Source organism: Petaurus breviceps, unplaced genomic scaffold, assembly GCF_028583685.1.
Source record: "Petaurus breviceps papuanus isolate PSGF00001 unplaced genomic scaffold, PetGlider_PUasm1.0 90903, whole genome shotgun sequence".
Lineage (NCBI taxonomy): Eukaryota > Metazoa > Chordata > Mammalia > Diprotodontia > Petauridae > Petaurus > Petaurus breviceps.
The window spans coordinates 8633146-8654825 of NW_027187376.1; the positions used below are offsets into that span (position 1 = coordinate 8633146).

At 36.1% G+C, this 21680-nt stretch overlaps 1 protein-coding gene across 1 annotated transcript in view; it reads left to right on the forward strand.

Annotated features, from left to right (window-relative positions):
- The window catches only part of ERBB4 (erb-b2 receptor tyrosine kinase 4), a 1413192-nt gene that overhangs the window by 1356510 nt on the left and 35002 nt on the right, over positions 1-21680 (forward strand). Inside the window, exons 23-25 of the mRNA XM_069075217.1 lie at positions 4085-4231; positions 6358-6455; positions 8040-8210. Coding sequence (XP_068931318.1) covers positions 4085-4231; positions 6358-6455; positions 8040-8210 — 416 coding nt within the window. The remainder of the gene's footprint in view (positions 1-4084; positions 4232-6357; positions 6456-8039; positions 8211-21680) is intronic.

A 21680-nucleotide genomic window follows, 5' to 3' on the forward strand; every position in this document is an offset into this window, starting at 1 on the left:
AACTCAGGTCTTCCTGATTCCAGGATTGATGGAGCACCATTCTCTACACCATTATTCCCATGATGATAGTATATTTCAGACCTTTAGCCAGATGCTAGAGTGACATGGTGAGGGACAGAGTGAGGGCCTTAGATAAAGAGCTCTTTAGTTCACAAAATTACGGAAGCATAGAATTTGAGAAGCAATTTCCCTTCCAACTTGGTGGTCATCTCACCAACCCTTGTGTGAAAGGAATACCTGTAGTAGTATACCTTCCAAGATACTCTCTAACCTTTGCTTAAAGACTTCCAAAAGAGTGAGAATCTATCCTCTCTGGAGGAAGTTATTCTGTTTGGGGACAACTCTCTTTGTTTTTGTTCTCAATAACGAAGCCTAAATTTACCCCATTCACAGCTTCTACTCAAGGCTCTCAATTCTGCCCTTTGGTGCCAGATGGAACAAATCTAAGCTATCTTCCCCATAACAGCTCTTCAGATTCATGGAGTCAATGATCATATCCCCCTGAGTCTTCTCTTCTTCAGAACAAGCATACTTAGCTTGTTCAATTAATCCTCCTATGCCATGGACTCAAGGTTCTTGATCATCCGGGTTGCCCTCCTTTGGACCTATACGGTTTGCAGATTCTAATCCTTTTCCTTTTATTGAAAATCGGGACATTAACTGCCCTTTTCCCATCCTGTACCTCCTATTCTCCACAATCGTTCAAACATCATAAACAATGGTTAAGCAATCACCTCTGCCAGTTCTTGTCAGACCTGAGTTCGTCTGGGTCACATGACTTAAATTTCTTGAGGGCAGCTAGGTGGTCTCTTGCTATTGCTTTACTTACCATTGGTATCAAACCCCTGTCAGTCTTCTTTTTTCTCTACTGTTTAATGTAAAGGTCATTCTTCTTTGCAGAATAAAGAGAAACAAATAAAAGTTGTACACTTGTGCCTTCCCTGAGTTATCACTTTTCCCATCCATCACAAGCAAAGGTCCTATCTTTTCTTTGATCCTCCCTTTCCTTCAAATACAGCTTTTAAAAAAGCAAAAATTAAAAAAACATTGTAGTACTTAGCTTCCCTAACCAGGTTTAGCTCACTCTGAGCTTTATCATTGCTTATACTACTTTTAAAAGAACATACAATATTTTTATATTCATCTCTTATCACCTGCTATCCTCTGAATGTAATGTTACGTAGTTACTGTCAATTTTGAGTTCCTAGGGCATCCATATTGGTGTCTTTAGATAAATCCAATTTTTCCTCCTCATTGGAACTTTTTTCTTTGTATTTTCAGATTTATTTTTGAATATTTTTCATATTCCTCCTCAGCTAACTTCACCCCAAAGCATTTTTCTCCATGGGATCCTATGTATCGTGCATGTGAACCTTTTGAAACATACTTTCCCCAAATTAGGCTACATGATTCAAATCTTGGCTCTGTCTCTTTAGTAATGTCTTCTCTCTGAGCCTCAATTTCCTCATCAGTAAATGTAAATAATAATACCAATACTATTACTAATACTCAAAGAGATATTGTGATGCTCAAATAAAATGTGTATGAAAACTCTAAAAGATTTAATGTACTATACAAACATGAACTGCCATTTGCCTAGCTTATACTTTCCCTCTTACTAAAAGAGCTTTTCATTTCCTTCAAATCCTCCAATTTTTAATCCCTACTCATAATTTATGATTTCCATGCTTAGCTTTCAGTAATATTTAATGTATAATATAATCTGTCTATTCCAATGTAACTATAATATATGTCACTCTTCCTCTAACATTCCTCTTCAATGCTTCTTCATAATGAGAAAATGACTGAATTCTACGATGTGTGTATATGTATATACACACAATTGCGTATACACACATACAGACAGACAGACATAGACATACATATATACATGCATATATATTTTTGTATATATATGTGTGTGTGTATGTATATATACATATATATATAATGTGTATGTGTATATATCACGAATGTGCAAACTTGGGCAAATCCTGTTAAATTAATCCCGTAAACTTCATGTATGATCTTAATGGCAGACTATATGATTATTTAAAAGAACCAATCCAACTAAGTTTGGAGAAGTTCATCACCAGAGTATTGATAGCTAGGCCAAGCAACTGCTGAAAAGCCTTTCAGTTGGGATGGTGATTTCACCATCTTAGAGTGGAAATAGTACTCTGGTAAAATGATGTTATCCAGTTAATGAAGTATACATATGTACATTGAAAGTTGAAATTAGATCTTCTAAATACATCCTCAGGTCTATCATAAATAGCCAAACATCAAATCAGGAAGCAGAAGAGTAGAGTCCCATTTTAGAATTCTCTCTTCTAATAGAAAGGTAACTTTATAGAGACTAAAAGATTTTCTTTTGGCGGGAAGGAGGCCATGTAGTAAGATAAGCCTCAAAACATAGAGAGCAAACACCATTTAGATAACCATCTTCTTGTCATGCTGTCTTTATTTCAGCAGGACCTTGCACAGTGCTACTAGAGGCACTTAGATGTTTGGTGAATTCATTAATAAATAAACCATTCATTAAGTGAATGAATAAATGAATGAATAAACAGGGAAGATCCCACTTCTACTTTGATATTTTGGCATTGAACTTTCTATCCTAGGTAGAGGAGCCAAAATACTTGCATAACTCTTTTCATTTAATATGACTACCTGTAAAAGGTCATATATTCATTTAGCATTTAAAAAAAACATACCTGTAGCTTATCATTTTCAGTTCTCATCCTTCAGTGGTGTTGATTATTGAAGACTATATGGCAACTTTAACCCATCATTAGATTGACCACAAGATGATGATGTTTTCAATCATAGCAACTACCAAAGATCATCTATGAATGTGTAGAAGGTTTGGAAGGATCTTAAATTATTTACCTTTAGAGATGAGCCCCTTTCTACCTTTACATTCTTCCTATATTTTACTATTTCCATACAATGTACAATGGAGCCAGTGATTTACTTGTTATTCATCACAGGTGACATTCCCTCTCTTGTTTCTTGACTTTGCACCTATGGCTAACCCATGCTTTTAATGTTCTCCCTCCTCACTGATGCCTTTTAGTTTTTCTGATCCAATTCCCACCTTCTGCAAAAGGTCTTTCCCAATACCTTGAGCTACTAGTGCCTTCTCTTCTGATTTTACCTTCCATCTTCACTTCTTGAGTGTATCTAGTTATTTTCATGTTTCTCTCCTTTTAGAATCTGAACTTTAAGAGGGCAGGGATTATATTTAACTTTCTTTTTATGCTAGTACTTAGCACAGTGGCTAGTACACAGTAGCACTTACTAAATATTTTTGACTAAATAACTCTTGTACATATCTATCTTCATATCTACCATCTATCTGTCCATCCATCCATCCATCCATCCATCCATCCATCCATCCATCCATTCATCCATCCACCTACCTACCTACCTACGTACCTACCTGCATACATACATACATTATCTTCCTTAATAGAATTTAGCTTCCTTGAGGGCAGAACCATTCATTTTTGTCTTTGTGTCTATCTTTAGCATCTAACACAATGCCTAGCACAGAATAGGCACTTAATAAATGTTGGTTGGTTGATTGTGTAGATAACCTCATATTCTTTCCACCTTAAAGTCTGTGGTCCTATGATTCACATTTTTAACTTTATCATCACAAGACACTTTACCATCTTTATGATCTATCATTGGAGGTCTCATGATGAGAATTTTAGTTAAACTTCTCTAATCATTCTTCCATTCCAAATTCCATAACTTTCATTTTCCCCAATCCCTAGCACTCCTTCCAAAGCTACTCTCCATTCTCATTAATCATTAATTTACAGAAATATCTATTCTTCACATCCTCTCTTTGAAAACTGAAAATAATATAATTCGCCAAATCTGCTTCACAAAGACCTTATGAGAATCAATGAAATGGTACTTATATTAGCACTTTAAATTCTTAAGAGGAAACATGGTGACAACTTCTGCTTTCACACTCAGTAAAATATTCTTATATTGATCTGTTGTATTGTTCTTCAAATCAAAGTGATTTACATTTGTTTAAGTAAGAATTTGATCTCTTTTATTTTAGGGGTCACCATTTGGGAACTAATGACCTTTGGTGGAAAGCCCTATGATGGAATCCCAACAAGGGAAATACCAGATTTATTAGAAAAAGGGGAACGCTTGCCTCAGCCTCCTATCTGCACCATCGATGTTTATATGGTCATGGTCAAATGTAAGGTTGCTAATTTCTTTTAACATGGGTTCAATCTTTTTGTCAAGAAATGCGTTAAAAATCCTTGCAAATGATTTTTTATACTATTACATATTATGTCAACAAAATATATGAATTTTATGTTTGAAGAGTATGGATTTATCTGTAAGGGTATATACCTTTTTTTCCCCTTTATTATCAGTAATGGTAGCATACTTCCATGCTATAGAGGCAAAATGATACGATTTTAATTGTTCTTATTATTCTTATCATCTCCATGACAATCAAGTTGAATGTAATAATAAAATATAATTAAACCTGATTACATGGATAGTTTTATATAAGCAAAAAAAACCTGCCTCTAAATGAATGCCTTACATATTTGAGAGAAGAAACCTTCAACATGGTATTAAATGAAAATGAAATTAAATGAAAATAAGCTTCCCCGAAGCTTTAGTAATGAAGAGGATTTGGGTGATTGACCCTTGTGAGAACAAAAAGGTTATGAATGTTTACTTTTGTTCAAATTGATAATTTGTTTACAACTGGACTTTTCACAGCTCTGCCCTGTTTCTCCCTTTTCTTGTCATCTCCCTCCTAGGTACATATTGTAAATGTGTTTTCAAAGCCCCAACTTCTAATTTAAATAGAATTAGGAAAGTCTCAGGTGTTTTTGACTTAATTTAAGTGAGATTAACATGCAGCCATCTCTCCTGTATGATCTTGGTCTTTCCCTTTTTGATTTATATGGAACTAGCAAAGAAACAAACTGGTGAAGGTGAATAAGCATCTTATTAATAAGAGACTTTGGACCCGGTTATGCCTAGATTTATATTCATGACATGTGTGATACAGTCTGACAGGGAGGAAGAACTAAAGAAAGTGTTTTCCAGTGCAGGTCAACATGCCCTTTCCTACAAAGTGTATTTCTATTTACTCAATATTCAACCAGGGAGAAACTGATCCCCTGTTTTGAAGTTAACTGCCTTTATCACAACTAGAAAGTAAAGGTCCTAGAAAATCTTGGTAATTCATCAGCTTTGAAATGACAATGTTCAATTTTGCATATGCATATAGCCGAAGCCATAAAGGCAGGATTGAAGAAAAAGTGAGCCACTGAGAAATGACAAAATAAGCATTACTGAATCAAATATTCCATTGTTCCATGGAAGACTAGGAAAGGCTGCTAAGGGGGTAGAAGAAAACAAGAAACGATGGCAAGAATTATAAATTGCTCCCTTAACTAGAGTCACGGAGAAGATGCATTGAGACATGGTGGCAAAATGATTCTGGAGGAGGTTAAATTTTTGCTGATACATACTCCTAGCCTTGCAGTTAAGGACTCCAAGTCACCAAAAAAAAAAGTGTTTTGGGGAGGAAGGGTGGGAGGAAGAAAACCTTGATGCTTTTACTCTGGCCATCTCATCAGCCAAATAGAGCCTGGGGAGATAAAACCCACTTTATCTGGACTTCCAGCTAAATAATAATATATACTTGAAAATGGCTGATTTGATCTTTGTGCTAGAAAAGGCTAGCACTAAGATAAGCTAATGGCCTTTGCAGAACATAAAGTACTGATCATTTTGCATTTGCTTTTCCTGCTGGGGGACAAAAAGAAATAGAGGCAATATGTTTCTTGGACTTCTTACCCTTACTACCTGCTTTAATGGTAACAAAATTCTGCCCATCCCCCTTCACTTCCTGAACTTGAAATTTGGAATCAGTTTCCAACTTTTTGGAATCTGTTTGCCCTAAAAAATGAGGAAGAAAAAAATCCAGAAATTGAGATGCCTTATTATCCAACTGATTCCCAGCTTTATTCAGGGCTATATATTCCAGGAAGATTCAGACAAATTTTTCAGTAACGGGACAAAGGATAAAAAAAAAGGCCAGAGACAAGGTTACTTTTAGCTTGTGTTATTTCAGAGTATATTTTGGTTAGCACAGGTCAAATAATGAGTTCAGATAGGTTATTTCACCCTAGTTGACTTTTTTCCGTGCAGGTAGCTTTTAGGTTTGTTTACTGGAAACATGAAAAGTGTTTACCCTTTAGCTGTCAGAGTCCCTGGGATGCTGAAATTTCCTTTTATTAGGAAATCATTTATCCATTGAATGCTTTCTCATCTCTCTTCTCTGTGCACTTCTAGGTTGGATGATTGATGCTGACAGCAGACCTAAATTCAAAGAACTGGCTGCTGAATTTTCCAGAATGGCTCGTGACCCTCAACGATACCTAGTCATTCAGGTGAGCAGATTTAAAAGAAGACCTTTTGGTTTGAATGCCAGAATACTTTTCTTTATGCAGTTACCTCAACAACACTCAAATTAAATAGGAAATATGAAGAAAATCTCCATCATATAAACATTCCCCTCCTGCTAGTATTTCATCCAGTTTTAAATAGAAAAATGGGTGCTTATAGAAAAGAACTACTGTACAAAGCGATTGGCATCATTTATAGGAATGTTACCTTAATATTTAACTGCTTCTGGGATTGAACAATCAGATGATTATGGTTTAACATATTCACAAATTATCTTTGCCCTCAGTCAAGTCTTCCAAGCATTCTCCTTATCTCTGAGTCATATACAACTTTTTTTTTTACAAACTTTGGAAGTACAGAAAAGAGAGGTTTCTTTTTTTCTTTTCCTTGAAGACAATAACTCAAAATATTCAATATATTGAAGTATGATTTCCAGGAAAAAGTTTTTACTTAGATATCTACCCCCCCTTTGGCTTTCTTTTCTCTTTCTTATAAAGGAGATAGTTTAGATAAAGTAAAATGAAATAGAATTAATTTTTTTTAAAGAAGCATCTTGTTTATCTTTTTAAGGGGTGAGGGTTCTTTTTCCTCTTTTCATAACTATTATGGGCATTTTAATATGAAATATTGATGGTACTTTCACACTTGAATAAAAGATCAGTTAATAAGTAATCATGGGGGTGGCCAGGTAGCACAGCGAGTAGGAGCACCGGCTCCAGTGTTGAGAAGACCTAGAGATCGAATCCCGGGCTCAGACACTTAGCACCCACCCAGAAACACCTGGCCGTGTAACCTTGAGCAAGTTACTTAACCCCGATTGCTTATTAATAAAAAATAGTCATCATGACTGTTTCTCAGTAAGGTAACAAGCCTCAGTAAAAATAGGTCTCAGTAAGACCATATTTGGTTAAGATGCATGGGATAGACAAAATAAGGGAGGGAAAGAGAAGAAGATTGTCTTAGAAATATTCAGTTTTTTTCCAAGGTAGAATTAAGGGGAAATAAATTTTCAAAAACTGAGATTCCAAATCAGAAATTGTTTATTTTAAGGGAACATTCCCTAATGACAGTAGTGACAGAAAATGTGACTTATTCTATATGTCATAATGTTATAAACATTTTGTAAAATTGATGTCCTAGAAGGTCTTTGAAGTATTTTCCTATCAATTTTTCCTGACAAGGAGATTATTATGCCAATTCTTTCTGGAAGCCTCCCCTAATCTTCCAACCAGAAGTGATTTTTTTTAAATGAATGTTCATAGCACTTTTTTCAGAACATGTTATGGCTCACATGCTATGTGTAGGAGAATTCTTTGTTTTTTTAACTTATTTTAACTCCCCTATTTAAGGACACTAATGTTGTTTAATTTTTTAACTTTCTTTGCTCCTGTCCCCCAAGAATCATGCAGTATTTCTTGAGCACAATAGACACTTGAGGCATATTTATTAAGTGAATATTTTATAATTACTACATAGATAGCAAAAAGTCAGATGCTCAAAATTAAAGGAAACAATTAAAATAACAAATAATTTTTTTTTTTTTTTTACCACATGGGTTATGCATTTAGGGTGATGATCGTATGAAGCTTCCCAGTCCAAATGATAGCAAGTTCTTCCAGAATCTCCTGGATGAGGAGGACCTGGAAGATATGATGGATGCAGAGGAATACTTAGTGCCTCAAGCCTTCAACATCCCACCACCTATCTATACTTCAAGAGCAAGAATTGACTCTAATAGGGTAAGAAACAGTGACCAAACAGGAAAAGTTTCTAAATGCACATAGCCATTTTTTGAAAGTGATGTAAAATAATTGAATATAGCTGTGAATTTTCATCATATAATGCAAGAAGCTATTAAAAGAGATCAGCAAGAACTATAGATCAAAAGAAAAGAGGATAAAAGGTAAGAATGTGTTATATAGCCAGGCTCATAATTCTGGAGGATATATTCTCGTTTGTATTTTGAATTTTCTTCAGGATGTCAAAAGATCACATATAAAATGCAAATTTTTATGAAAGAAAAAACTCTGAGGAAATGAGTTACAATGAACTAACAAAAGACAGGCTATTTATCCAAATATTACTCAAACTATTAGCATGCTGTGTGGCTAGATATACATGAAAAAAAATCTTCCAAAAAAAGGCTTTTTAAAAAAGAGAGATTGTGATCTAGGCATGGTGACACACACCTGTAATCTCTGCTATTGGAGACACTGAGGCTGTCAGATTTCTTGAGCTGAGGATTTCTGATGATCAATTTCAGATCAGATGCTGCCATGAGGTCCTTTAGTCATATGATGAGCGTTAATCAAGTTGCATAAAGAGAGACAAAACAGTGTCTTTGAGAAGCATGCCAAAGCCCCTAGTTCAGGAACTACTAGGACCAGATTTGTGAGGAGGTGCAGTATTTCCAGTCTAGCAAGGTCTCAACAAGGTTTCAAGACATGGTCTCAAAAAAAGGAAAAACAGTGGAGAGAGAGACAGATAGACAGAGACATAGACATAGAAGCAGACAGAGAGATGAACAAAGAAATGGACCAAAATACACACAGGTTAAGGAGATACAAAGAGATGATCAGTTTGTTCTGAAATCCTGGGGATGCAAGAGACATGAATTAGAATGGGGGGGGGATGGGAATCTGTGGGTTCGAGGCCACTTGTGGCCTACTAGATCCTTGGGTGGGGCCTTTTGACTGAGTCCATGTTTTGCTGAACAAATCATTTTATTAAGGGTATTTGTTCTGTGACGTTTGATTCAGACAAAGGACTGCACTTGAGGACCTAGAGGGTCACATGTGGCCTCAGTAACAGATTCCCCAGCCCTGAAGCATCTAGATGGAAAAATTTCTAATCAAGGTGTAGCTCAGAAACATTTGAGAATAAGCAGTTATGTAAACTTAAATAATCATACTTTTCCAGAATTATTGAATGCCTCCCCCAGTGTGTTTTCAATTCAGGAATAAAGCCTCAGGGAGAATTTCTTTTTAATCTTAACTATTTCTCCTCCATTCCCCCACTACTTTATTGAAATAATGTCATTTTGAAAAAGAATTAGTTTTCTAGGACCAGGACACTGAGTTATCCTTTTTTTGTTTTGTTTTTTAGTTGTTTTTTTGTTAAGAATACCTCTTAAATTCTCATCTTTGTTCTGTTTAACACACCTTTCAATATATGGTACTTATGATGAAATTTTAGCTTTACTAAGTGGAAACGATGAGTCAAAGTGGTAATCACATAGCAAGACCTATTTGGGTTACACTCATTATTCTTTCTTCTGACTACTTTTTCAATTAATGATATTTTTAGATCTTGCTTTTCTCCTTTCAAAGATTTTGCTGAAATGTCTACAATTTATATAAATATAAAAAACAACTTAATCTCCATATTGAAAACTATAGTTTATCTCCTCCCATGCTTGGAGTTGTATTACTCTTATGCTGCAACTTAGACTAATTTCCTTTAGTAAACACTCCAATATTTCTCAGTGCTTGAATATTTTCCTTCTGCAAAGCTAAGTTACAAACACTACATAATCTTACTCCCTCTTTTATGCACTTACTATAATCTAGTTTAGGTAGTGAGAGAGAATTACCTATGTCTCTTCTGAAGAAGCGTTCTTCTATTGTGAGCCTAAATTTTATTTCCATTTTTTTTCTCCTGTTTCCCTTCACCTTCATCCTGCCATGTAACATTGCATACTATTGTCAAATATATTAGCCATTATCACTGATAGATGTGTTCATACAATTACTACTTTGTAAGGAGGTTACTTCCATTGACTACAGATTGTGCTGCACTGAGGACTATTACTGTAAGTTACATTATCTTATATGTTTGCAATTCCAGTATTCTCTGTAGTGCTAATAGTAATACATACAAAATATTCAAAGGAATAAGGCTACACAATTAATGTTCACAATTATCTAAAGTACTGATGATTGTACTGATTTAAAAAAAAAAAAAGCAAATGTTTACAAGCCAATTTTTTTTTTTTTGCTTTTTGGAGGACAATTGGGGTTAAGTGACCTGCCCAAAGTCACATGGCTAGTAAGTATGTCAAATATCTAAAGCCAGATTTGAACTCAGGTCCTCCTGATTCCAGGGCTGGTGCTCTATTCACTGCGCCCCTTAGCCACCCCTACTGGTCAATTTTTACAAAACCTAATGCATGGTTCTTAAGATATTATCATTTGTTTAGAATGAATTTTGTAAAATACCTATTTAGCAAATACATTACTTTATATATTGTTCTCAAATAGTTCTCCTAAAATAATTGTTGGTACTCCTCTCTGTAGTTCATTTAAATATATCCTGGTTCCTTTTTAAAAAAGTTATTTAAGGGGCGGCCAGGCGGCTCAGCGAGTAAGAGCACCAGCTCCAGTGTCGGGATGACCTGGGGATCGAATCCGGGCTCAGATACTCAGCACCACACCCAGAAATAACTGGCCGTGTAACCTTGAGCAAGTTACTTAACCCCAATTGCTCATAAAAAAAAAGTTATTTAAGTGACAGCTCCACACTTAGATTTAAAGCGTATATGTGTATCTCTCTGTGTGTCTGTTTATATACACACACTCATATATAGATATAGTATGTGTATTCATATTCATTTCACTACATCAGTCTAGGCCTTGTCTCTTTGAGTGACCTGGATTGATATTTGTTTGGGATAATGAATATTAATAGTAAATGTACTCATAATGAGTGAGAATATCATATAAACTGATGTGGCTTAAGGCACTTTAGCTCCAATGATATTAAAAAATTAATTTAACGTTAAAACTTCAATATTGTTTTATAGAGCAAGACACAATTTCAATTGTTTCAGGATTTTTTGCATCATTTGTGAAGATGGGTAGTTTGAAAGGACATATGCTCCACTGCATTCAAACACTTATCAACTAGTTCTCGATTATCTTGGCTAATGGGGGACAAAGGGCTATAGAGACAATGGATAGCCATACATTAAAGGAAGAAAGATTTGAATTACATGTGTGTGCATGTATACATACATGCTGCGTATGTGTGTACACATGTTTACGTGTACACACGTGCATATTCTCAAACCTGCCCATGTCTGTAGACTCAAATGGACTAAGAAAGAGCATAGCAGATTTGAGTTTACCACCACTTCACATAGCCATGTTGATTTCCCTCAATGATTCATTAATAGACAGGTGAATGAGTACTGAAATGACAAGGTGGCTATTCTGTGTCAGACTCTGTATTAAGAGTTGTGTATATTAAAAAAAAAAAGATGGTGCAGCTAGGTGGTGCAGTGAATAGAGCAAAAGCCCTAGAGTCAGGAGGACCTGAGTTCAAATCCTGCCTCAGACACTTAACACTTACTAGCCATGTGATCTTGGGCAAGTCACTTAATCCCAATTGCCCTCCAAAAAGCAAAAAAGAAAAAAAAAGAAAGGAAGAAAGAAAAAAGGAAAAAGAAAAGGAAAAAAAAAGATAAAACTGTCCTAGTGTTCAAGAGCTCATATTCTAATGTTGAAGGCAATATGGAAACAACTATGTATACATGAGATCTATGCAGTGTCTGTAAAAGGTAATCTGAGTGAAGGTATGAGCTGGGGAGGAGAGGCTAGAGGGGGGCAGGGCCTCCTAGACAAAGTGCAATTTGAGTTGAGACCTGAAGGAAACAAGAGGATCCAGGAAGTGAAGGTTCAGAGAATTCCGCACATGGGGAATAGGCAGTAAAAGGGCATGGAATCGGGAGATGGTATAGCTCATCTCAGGAAGCGCAAATAGGCCAGTGTAGCTGGATGATGTGATTGCTGCTGTTGGGTCATTTCAGATTCTTCTTGACCCCATTTGGGTTTTTCTTGGCAAAGATACTGGAGGGGTTTGCCATTTCCTTCTCCAGCTCATTTTACAGATGATGGACTGAGGCAAACAGGGTAAAGTGACTTGCCCAGGGTCACACAGCTAGTAAGTGTCTGAGGCTGGATTTGAACTCATAAAGATGAGTTTTCTGGGTTTCAAGCCCAGGACTCTTCCCACTGTACCACTTAGCTGGATTATAGAGTAAATGAAAGGGAATGAAGAATAGGAAGACTAGAAAGGTAGAAAGGACTCAGGTTGTGAAGGCCTTTAAAGTCCAAATGAAGGACTTTATATTTGGTACTAGAGGTAATAAGAACCCACAGAAATTGATTGAATAGTGGAAATAGCATGGTCAGATATACACTTTAGACAATCACTCTGGCAGATGAATTAAATGAGGGGAAGACCTGGAGAGGGAATGAGACCAAGGAGAAGGCTATTAGGAATGGTCATGAGGACAGCTAGATGGTGAGGTGTAGATAGAGTGCCAGTTCTGGAGTCATGAAGACTAATCTTCATGCACTCAAATCCAGCCTCAGATACTTACTAGCTGTGTGACCTTAGACAAAGTCTGTTTGCCTCATCTGTAAAAGGAGCTGGAGAAGGAAATGGCAAATCACTCCAGTATCTTTGCCAAGAAATCTCCAAGTGGGTACACAAAGAGTTGGACCTAACTGAAACAACTGAACAATAGCCATGAAGTCATAAGAGTCTCTACCAGGGTGGTGGTGGTTCTGAGAGTGTAGGGAAAGGAAAAAAATTATACACACACACATGCACATACATACATATATACTTATGTAGGTATATATGTATAACAGTTGTTTTGCATTTGTAAAAGATAGGGCCTCATAACAGACTGGATATATAGAGTGAATGTGGAAGAGAAACTGAGGATAATGTTACAAGATTTTGAGCCTGGATGACTGGGAAGATGACGCTACCTTCAATAGTACCAGGAAAATTGGGAAGAAAGGAAAATCAAGAGGGAAAGACAATGATTTCTCTTTTGGACATGTGAAGTTTGAGACTTCTATATGGCATCCAATTCAGGATGTTCACTAAGCAATTGATAATATAAGACTAAAATTCAGGAGAGTGTAGGCTGGATATTGAACTGACAATCATTTTCAAAGAGATGATAATTAAACACGTGGAAATTAATGAGATAGATAACTAAGCAAGATAGTATAGAGGGAGGGATGGCCAGGTGGCTCAGTGAATAGAGTACCAGCCCTGGAGTCAGGAGGGCCTGAGTTCAAGTCCAGCCTCAGATACTTAACACTTACTAGCCATGTGACCTTGGGCAAGTCACTTAACACAATTGCCCTGCCTTCCCTCTTCCAAAAAGCTAAAAAAAAAATAGTATAGAGGGAGAAAAGAAGAAGGCCTAACGCAAATCCTTGTTGGAGACTAACAGTGAGTGTGATTTGGAGTATAATACAGCAAAGGAAACTGAAGAGCATCAGATGGGGGAGAAGTAGGAGAGAGAGAAGGAAGGACAGACTATCCAAGAGAAAATGGTGATGGGTAGCATCAAGGGCAGAAATGTGATTTTGTTTTGCTTTGCCTTTCTCTAATACTTACCCCACTGCCTGCTGTGTAGCAGGAGCTTAATAAATGTCTGTTGCCTGGATTTTAATGTTCTTTCCAGTTCTAAAGATCTGATATGATTATATTATGAAATTCCCTAATTTTACTGCAATACTTAAGTTGGTTAATTTTAATTTACAAAGAAAAGAAAAAGAAGTATTTATCACATTATCCCAATATTCTTTGTCTGTGGGGTTGAATAGCACTTATCTCACAGTGACTGAGACAGAATAAGAGCTTGATAACTTTTTCTTGACTTTTATTTACTGACTGACCAAAATAAGAGAGAGAGAGCAAGCACTGGACTAGCAGTCATGGGGTCTGGGTTCTAGTCCCAGCTCTGATACTAACTGGCTACAATCTTTGGTAAATTCCATTATCTCTCTTGGCCTAGGTATCCCTCATCTATAAAGAGGGGATTAGGTGATCTTTTATGATCATTGCAGCTCTAAAATTCTCTGATGCTCTACTGTCTCCCAGGAGTAGCAATTCTCCTTCTATGCACATTCATTCTATATTTTTTCTTCTAAAAGTTAACATCCCTTTTGGGTGGTATTAAATAAATCTCTAGCACCCCTACAAATTGCCTTTGCTCATCACTGACACTTCTTTGTATGGGAATTGAACATAGAGAAGACATAGGAAACTTAAAAACACAAATTAAGGAAGCATCTCATAGCTAAATGAAATGGTAGGAGGATTTTGTGATGACATAACAAGGTTACTCTAGTTGCAATTTACTAGGAATCGATATCAATTCTTACAAAGACTGCAGCTTGATGATAAATGACCGTGGTGTTCAGGATATTGGTTTTACATTTCATCCAAAATATGTCACATCTTGCTGCATGATATCCTTGGCATTCCAATTGGGATTTTTCACTACCATTCCAGAAGAAAGAGCTCTCAATGAATTATTTCACAATACCCCTATGCACTCAGATATCCTGCAGAATATACCACATAAAAACTAATTTTTCAAGCTTGACTTTGGCAATTTGTTGTAATCAGAGTTTAAATAGATAAGACCTTAGGCTAAGAATAAATAACATTTTTATTGACACTTTAAAGTTTAGTGTTTGAAATACGTTCCTTCTGCTGCAAATTTAAGGGGATTGAAAATATTCTTTTTAGAAAGAATATGGTCTCCCATTGGATTTCTGAATTTTGGTCAATGATTCTACCTCCTAGTAGTCTGGGCTTCACCTGGAGATCATCTTAGACATCTTTGACACTTGCTGTTTTATTTTATTTTATTTTCATTGTAATTCCATTGATAGAGTAAGCATTTTATATACAAGACATATATGCCTTTTTTTTCTTCCAAAATTCTTCTGGCTGCCACACCTCTTTTTGCATGCTCTTTCCTACCATTTGAATCAAACCCAGTACATCATACCTATATTACTGCAGTAGCCCCCTACCTGATCTCCTAGACATTATATAATATATTTAAGTAATATAATACATTATTGTATATTTTATAATATATTTATATTTATGGGATATATCATTACTATTTTTATATTATATAATATTTTATATTAATTGTATGTATGTATGTATGTATGTATATATACATATATATATATATATCTTCCTCCTTAGCTTCCCCTAAGCCATCTGACATCATGTTCTACTAAACTGATCTTTCTTAAAATGCCAATTTCTTCATTTTACGTATTTGTTCACAAATCAAGCACTATTTTCTGAGCATAGAAACAGGGATAGGGTTTGGACTTGTCATTTCAATGATATGGGGAACTCCAAGGGAAGAAGCTCCCTCTCCCCATGCTGCTCAGCATCTTTTCTACTCCTCTGAGTCTTAGAGTGTTGGTGAAAACACTGAGAGGATGATAAATGATTTGCATACAGTCCATTGCTATGAAGTATCAGAGGCAGGACTCGAACCCAGATCTTTCAAGCTTCATGGCCAGATCTTTGTCAACTGACCTATACTAGTCCAATATACTTCTCTGAGCACACCGTTTTGTTGTTGTTGTCGTTTTTTTCCCAACTATGGATTTTTGCCCAAGCTTTTTCCATCTCCACTTCTATACCAAACTCTACCCATTCTTTGAGACCTCACCTAAAGACCCAAAACCTATCATTCAATCTCAAGTTGCCATCTCCTTTTTCTGAAATCCTTTGTGGCTAGGTGGTGCAGTGAATAGAGTGGGAGCCCTGGATTCAGGAGGACCTGAGTTCAAATCCAGCCTCAGACACTTCATACTTACTAGCCGTGTGACCTTAGGAAAGTTGCTTAACCCCAATTGCCCTCCAACAAGGAAGCTTTATTGTGGTTTCAGATGATGAGTCACTTCATTTCTCTACTGTTCTTAACCCCTTCGACACTGAATTGGCCATAATTCTCAACACTATCCTAGGCTGATTTTTGTTTTTTCTCATTTCAGTTACTATCAGTTCCTGGAACCCTGATCTTTAACAAAGGAACACTATCTTTCGTTATGTATCATGGACTTTTCTTTCTTTATATAATCACGATGCCAAATTGCATTTGTTCAATCGTCCACATTATTGGCAGTTACAGAGTCTTCAAATGTGTTCCCCAGGTCTTAATACTGATCTTCCTTGATTTTCCATGCCTTAGAATTTTTATCCACTAAATAGTTCTTTTTATGTCCTACAGAATAACAAATTAACTTCTGATGTAATACTTTCTCCACTATTGGTTTCTGGAAACTCTAGATATGTTTTATTGGCCATTGTATCTGTCACTATAATTATCTCTCTCTCTCTCTCTCTCTCTCTCTCTCTCTCTCTCTCTCTCTCTCTCTCTCTCTCTCTCTTTCTCTCTCTCTCTGATTTCATCACTGCTCTCCATTACCCCTCAACTTGGTAAAAGTCTTCATCTCTTCTAATTAGGAATTTTAGTATACTGAAAAGTGCTAAAAGCAATGATGAATTATCCTTTATATCAACTCAGAGTCCTCTTAGAGTCTAATTTATAGTGGTTACAAATTGGGTTAAATTATTTCTCGGTTCCTTTAATAACACAATTTTTAGGGCCACTTAATTAACCTTTGTCTTCTAACGTAAAAAGCTTGGAATTTGGAACTGAGGTAAAAGCTCAAATTTCATGATTATTTAGTAAATTTGTACCTGCCTAAATATGATTTTTCTCTCTGGTTTTCTTTTGCAAACAATGAAGTCATTTTTTTCCCTTGCTTTCTGAATAAAACCTCTCCTTATTTCTCCTACCTACAACCTGTAAACACTACCCAATCCTGTGAAAGCAAACTCTAAATTTACACACACACACACACACACACACACACACACACACACACACACACACACACACACACACACACACACACACACAGATACATATTGGTATAGTGGAGTAATGTGTCAAAGTGGATAGAAAGCTGGCCAGGAAGACAGGTTCAGTCACTGCTTCTGACACACATTGCTGATGTGACCCTTGGACCTCTTTAATGCTCTGATCAGCTCTCTCAGACTATAAATTACAGAGAAAGTGTTTGATTGGATTGATGGAGAGAATTTATCCTGGGAGTTCCGGTGAAATCTCAGGTCCATTTCCTATTCATTTCCATATCCATACTCCTGTAAATAATGCAAACACCCCTGGTAGGTGGAGAAATAAGGACGACTTCTTGAGACAAGCAATTGCCAAAAAATAAAAAAAGCCAACTGAGGAAGAGCTTCACCCAGTGAGGTGAGAAAAGCAGTCAATACAGTAGATCTTAATTAGCATTGTCTCAGTAAAACACTCCCTCTCCCCTGCCAGCACCATAGGTACATTCCACCTCCACCCCCAACATAACTGAAACAATATCACCACTCTGTGTTCATTTTAATCAGATTTTGTCTACATAAAAATGGCTAGCAATGAGACTTGTCCAGAATTATACCTCCCTAGGGAAAGCCCTGACTGTATATGCATGATCCATGTGAATATATCCACATGATATTTAAATACCATTGCAGTATTCACCAGTGAAACATTCTTTTGAAGGACTCCCTAAATAGATGAATACTTGTTTATTCTGTAAGATTTTTTTTTGCTTTTGCTTTGTTGTTGTTTTTTACATTATTCATGAAGATCTTTGCTTTGATTTTAGGGCTAAAGGGATTTAGGGTCAATTGGCTTAAAAAAGCTTCTTCCTTGGGAGAAGGCTGACTAAAGTAAGAAGCAAGAAACTTAGCCACTCATCTCTTTTACTTCTGTTTATGCTGCTGGAAGTGACTGTAATCAAGAGTTAATGGCTTAAGAGTACCAAATGGAACTGAAATAGCCAAAAGAGAAGAGGAAGGAGGGAGAGAGGAAATGTGGAAAATACCTCCATTTTACATAGACTAAATTCTGAGCTGAATAATCAGAGACCCTGCCCCAAAATCTTTCTAATTAGCAAAATCATTATACTTCTTGACTATCCTTCCACAAAGGGGAATGGAAGTTAGGGGTAGCAAAAGGAATTTAATTCTCCCCTAATATAGATAATATTAATAATATGCCTAATGGCTTTTCAGACCAGCTTCTGAAGTGGGAACTTTTATGTAGCTCTGATTTCTTTGATTTGTTTGGTAGAATATCAGGGCAGTTTAAGATAGAAAATCACCTTCTCTTGTCTCCCCAGACAAACTTCTTGCCTGCAAAACATCTTTTTAATAAACATCCTATCCTGCCCAATCTCTCGTCTCAGATTTTCAGCAAGTACCATAATCATATAATTTTTAATGCCCCCACAGTCTGGGCTTCCCACAGTCTTCCTATAATTATCCAGATAACAATTTGGGACCTAACATCATAGAATGTGATCTTAGAATCATAGAAGCAGATCTTAGAGGTCACTATATACACATAGAAATATATGTGTACATATATACATGTGTATACACATAGACATATATTTCTTGAATTAGCCTGTCTTACCTGGGTTTTGAACCCAAGACTTCTGACTCTTAAATTCTCTTTTTTTTTTTCTATTAAACCATATGCTTTCTTATTATATGAAGGTGCCTTTTTCTGTTGCTGTAATATTTAAATGCAGGTGCAGAACCTCCAGAAGCACAAAACAAACCCCAGCCAAAGGATGGCCATCAATGAATCAGTAAACATTTATTAAGCACCTAATATGTGCCAAGCACTATACTAGGAAGTGAAGACACAAGAATAGCAAAATAAGCATTTTCATGACTCCATCTTTTTAGAGATAATAAACTCATTCACACTCAAGGTTTTCTTATAACCACTCCTAATAGCATGTGGAACACTAGAATTCTGTGGGAAAATAAATCTCTGAAGTAGATGCCAGCTACTGTGGACCTGGGAGCCCTGAATGCTAGCACTAGACCTGGAGCGGAGGGAGAAGGCTTTGCTGTCAACTCCTCTGCTGTCTTACTACATTCAGGAAAATTTCTACTCTGCAAATAAATATAAAAATAAGGTAATTGCTTTGGGAGAGAGACTTGTTTGATCTGTCACAATTCTTTCTTTGGCCGCTTCACATTGCCACTCAACTTGAACAATACATATTCTGGGACACTATTCAAATCCAGAAATCCTTGTTCAAAAAGTCTTTAGCACACATAAGTAATAGGGCAACATGGAGAAAATGTTCTCTGGAGAAATGCAGCCTTACTTGACTTATGGCAAGTCTAGCATTAAAGATCATTTCCATGATCTCAGTAAATTTATTTTACACATGGGCAATTGTCACATAGTGTAGAATGACTTTGTGAGCATTGTAGAAATCGGGTCCTCCCCCTCCCCCTTGCCACTTGTTAAATAGCACTAATGAAGGAAATCAGAGGTATTAAAAGCAACAATGAGAAGGGAGGTAAATCACAGATGAGATTTAGATTTAGAATGCTAATGATTGTTTTATCCAAATCATTTGGATGGTTATTTTTTAGTGTTATTGCCACAAGACTCCCAGCTCTGCTGTAAATCATTGGAAAAAATCTCATCATGAAGTCTATTCTTTACTGTAAGAGACCTAGAGAGCACAATTATGGGTTTCTTTACCCTTTATGTAATAGAATTGGGAGATTATCATCAACTTTCTATTCAGATTTTAGGAGGGTTTTTTTTTTAAATCCATCTTTGTCTGCCATAGCTCCCTGTTCAGACCAACATGCTATGATGATTGCTCCTGTAAAGGCTTGAGAGAGATGTGCTCCATTTCATTCTCAATAAGGGTTGATGGCATTTTGAGAGGCTCAGAATATCCTTTGATTACTGTATGAAACAGAAAGGAGAAGATGGTTAGGGGTGGTGGGGGGTGGGCTGGCTCATCAACTTGCCTTTGTGCTTTTTCTGCAGTTGAACATATCCTAATCACCAGCATCTTGTGTTTTTAGTCCTGTTCCCCCTCCCACCTGCCCAAATGAAGTCCCCATTTTCAAGATCAGAATTCTGACTTAACATTAGTATACCCAGAAAAGCTAATTCTGACTCGAGTTTTCAGCCCAAAATGATCAATTAATATTTGAAGGATCAGTATCTCAGTCTACTCAACTAGGGCCAGGAACAATTTAACTAGTGATAAATCCCCATGTCTTCTTGGAGCTACCATGTGCTGTGGTCATTCTTTTTTGCTGGTGTGATTTTTGCATGGTGATAAAAAAAAGGATGTGAGAAGTCAGACACAGGGACAGAAATGGGAAATTTAATTTGCAGGTCCATTGAGTTTACTTTTCCCAGTCAGTATGTATAGAAATTTAGCAACAGATAAGTTCTATATTTTTTTATTTAATAAAAATCCATTTGGAATTCTCCCATATAGAAAGAAATTTGAAACGGGACCAATTTCTAATTCAATTGTATTCTTACTCTGAACTTTAAAGTGGAAGTATTCAAGAAACACTGGAGTGTTGTCAGAATTTATAGAAATGACAAAACCAAAGATACATTTATATTTTTGTAGTTTGAATATGTTTATGATCATAATGGGCTTATGGGTAAAGCCTGATGGAAACAGCAATGGGCTTGAAATCAGATGATCTGGATTCAAATGCCAGGTCTGTCATTTACTATGTGACTTTAGGCAGGTCACTTGAAATATCAGGGGCTTAGTCTCCTTGTCTATTAAACAAAAGAACTGGGTTACATGACTTCTAATATTTCTTCCAAGTATAAATCTTTAATTCTATGAACTCCATGGGTAAAGGAAGTTCATGACATTGTTTTTGCCAATTAGTCATTACTTTAGGTCCAAAAGTTGCCTCAATAAAAAATAAGCTTCTATAAATAATCCTTGAGCTATAAATGTAACAAGAGAGCATTTTATGCTATATATAATTTTTATTTTAGCTTCAGAAACTATCATGATGAATAATATTGGTTTTGTTCTTTAGTATTTTTCTAGTTAATTTGAATTTGGCTATTTTATCCATTATTGAAGGTCAGTAAAGAATCAGTTTCTCTAGGCAAATAACAATTTAAATATTGGATTCATCAATTTAAGGCTCCTAAACTGATATTGATCCATTTTTCCCTCTAAGAGGGAAAGCAAATTAGCAAACTATAACATTTTTTAAATTTGTGAACTGGCAAGTTTTTGTACATGTCAAAAAGCTTAGAGGGAGGAAAAAAGGCATTTTCAAATCAAATGATTTGTAACCTCTGATACTATTAGGCTTCTCCTGCCTTCGTGAGTGACATTCAATATGCTCATATACAACATCAAAGAAGAGTGAACTCCTAACACTTCCTCCACTATATTAATATTACCTGTAATTGCTCCCAATTGCATTTCTTCATTCATCTGACTGCAATGCTGACAGACTTT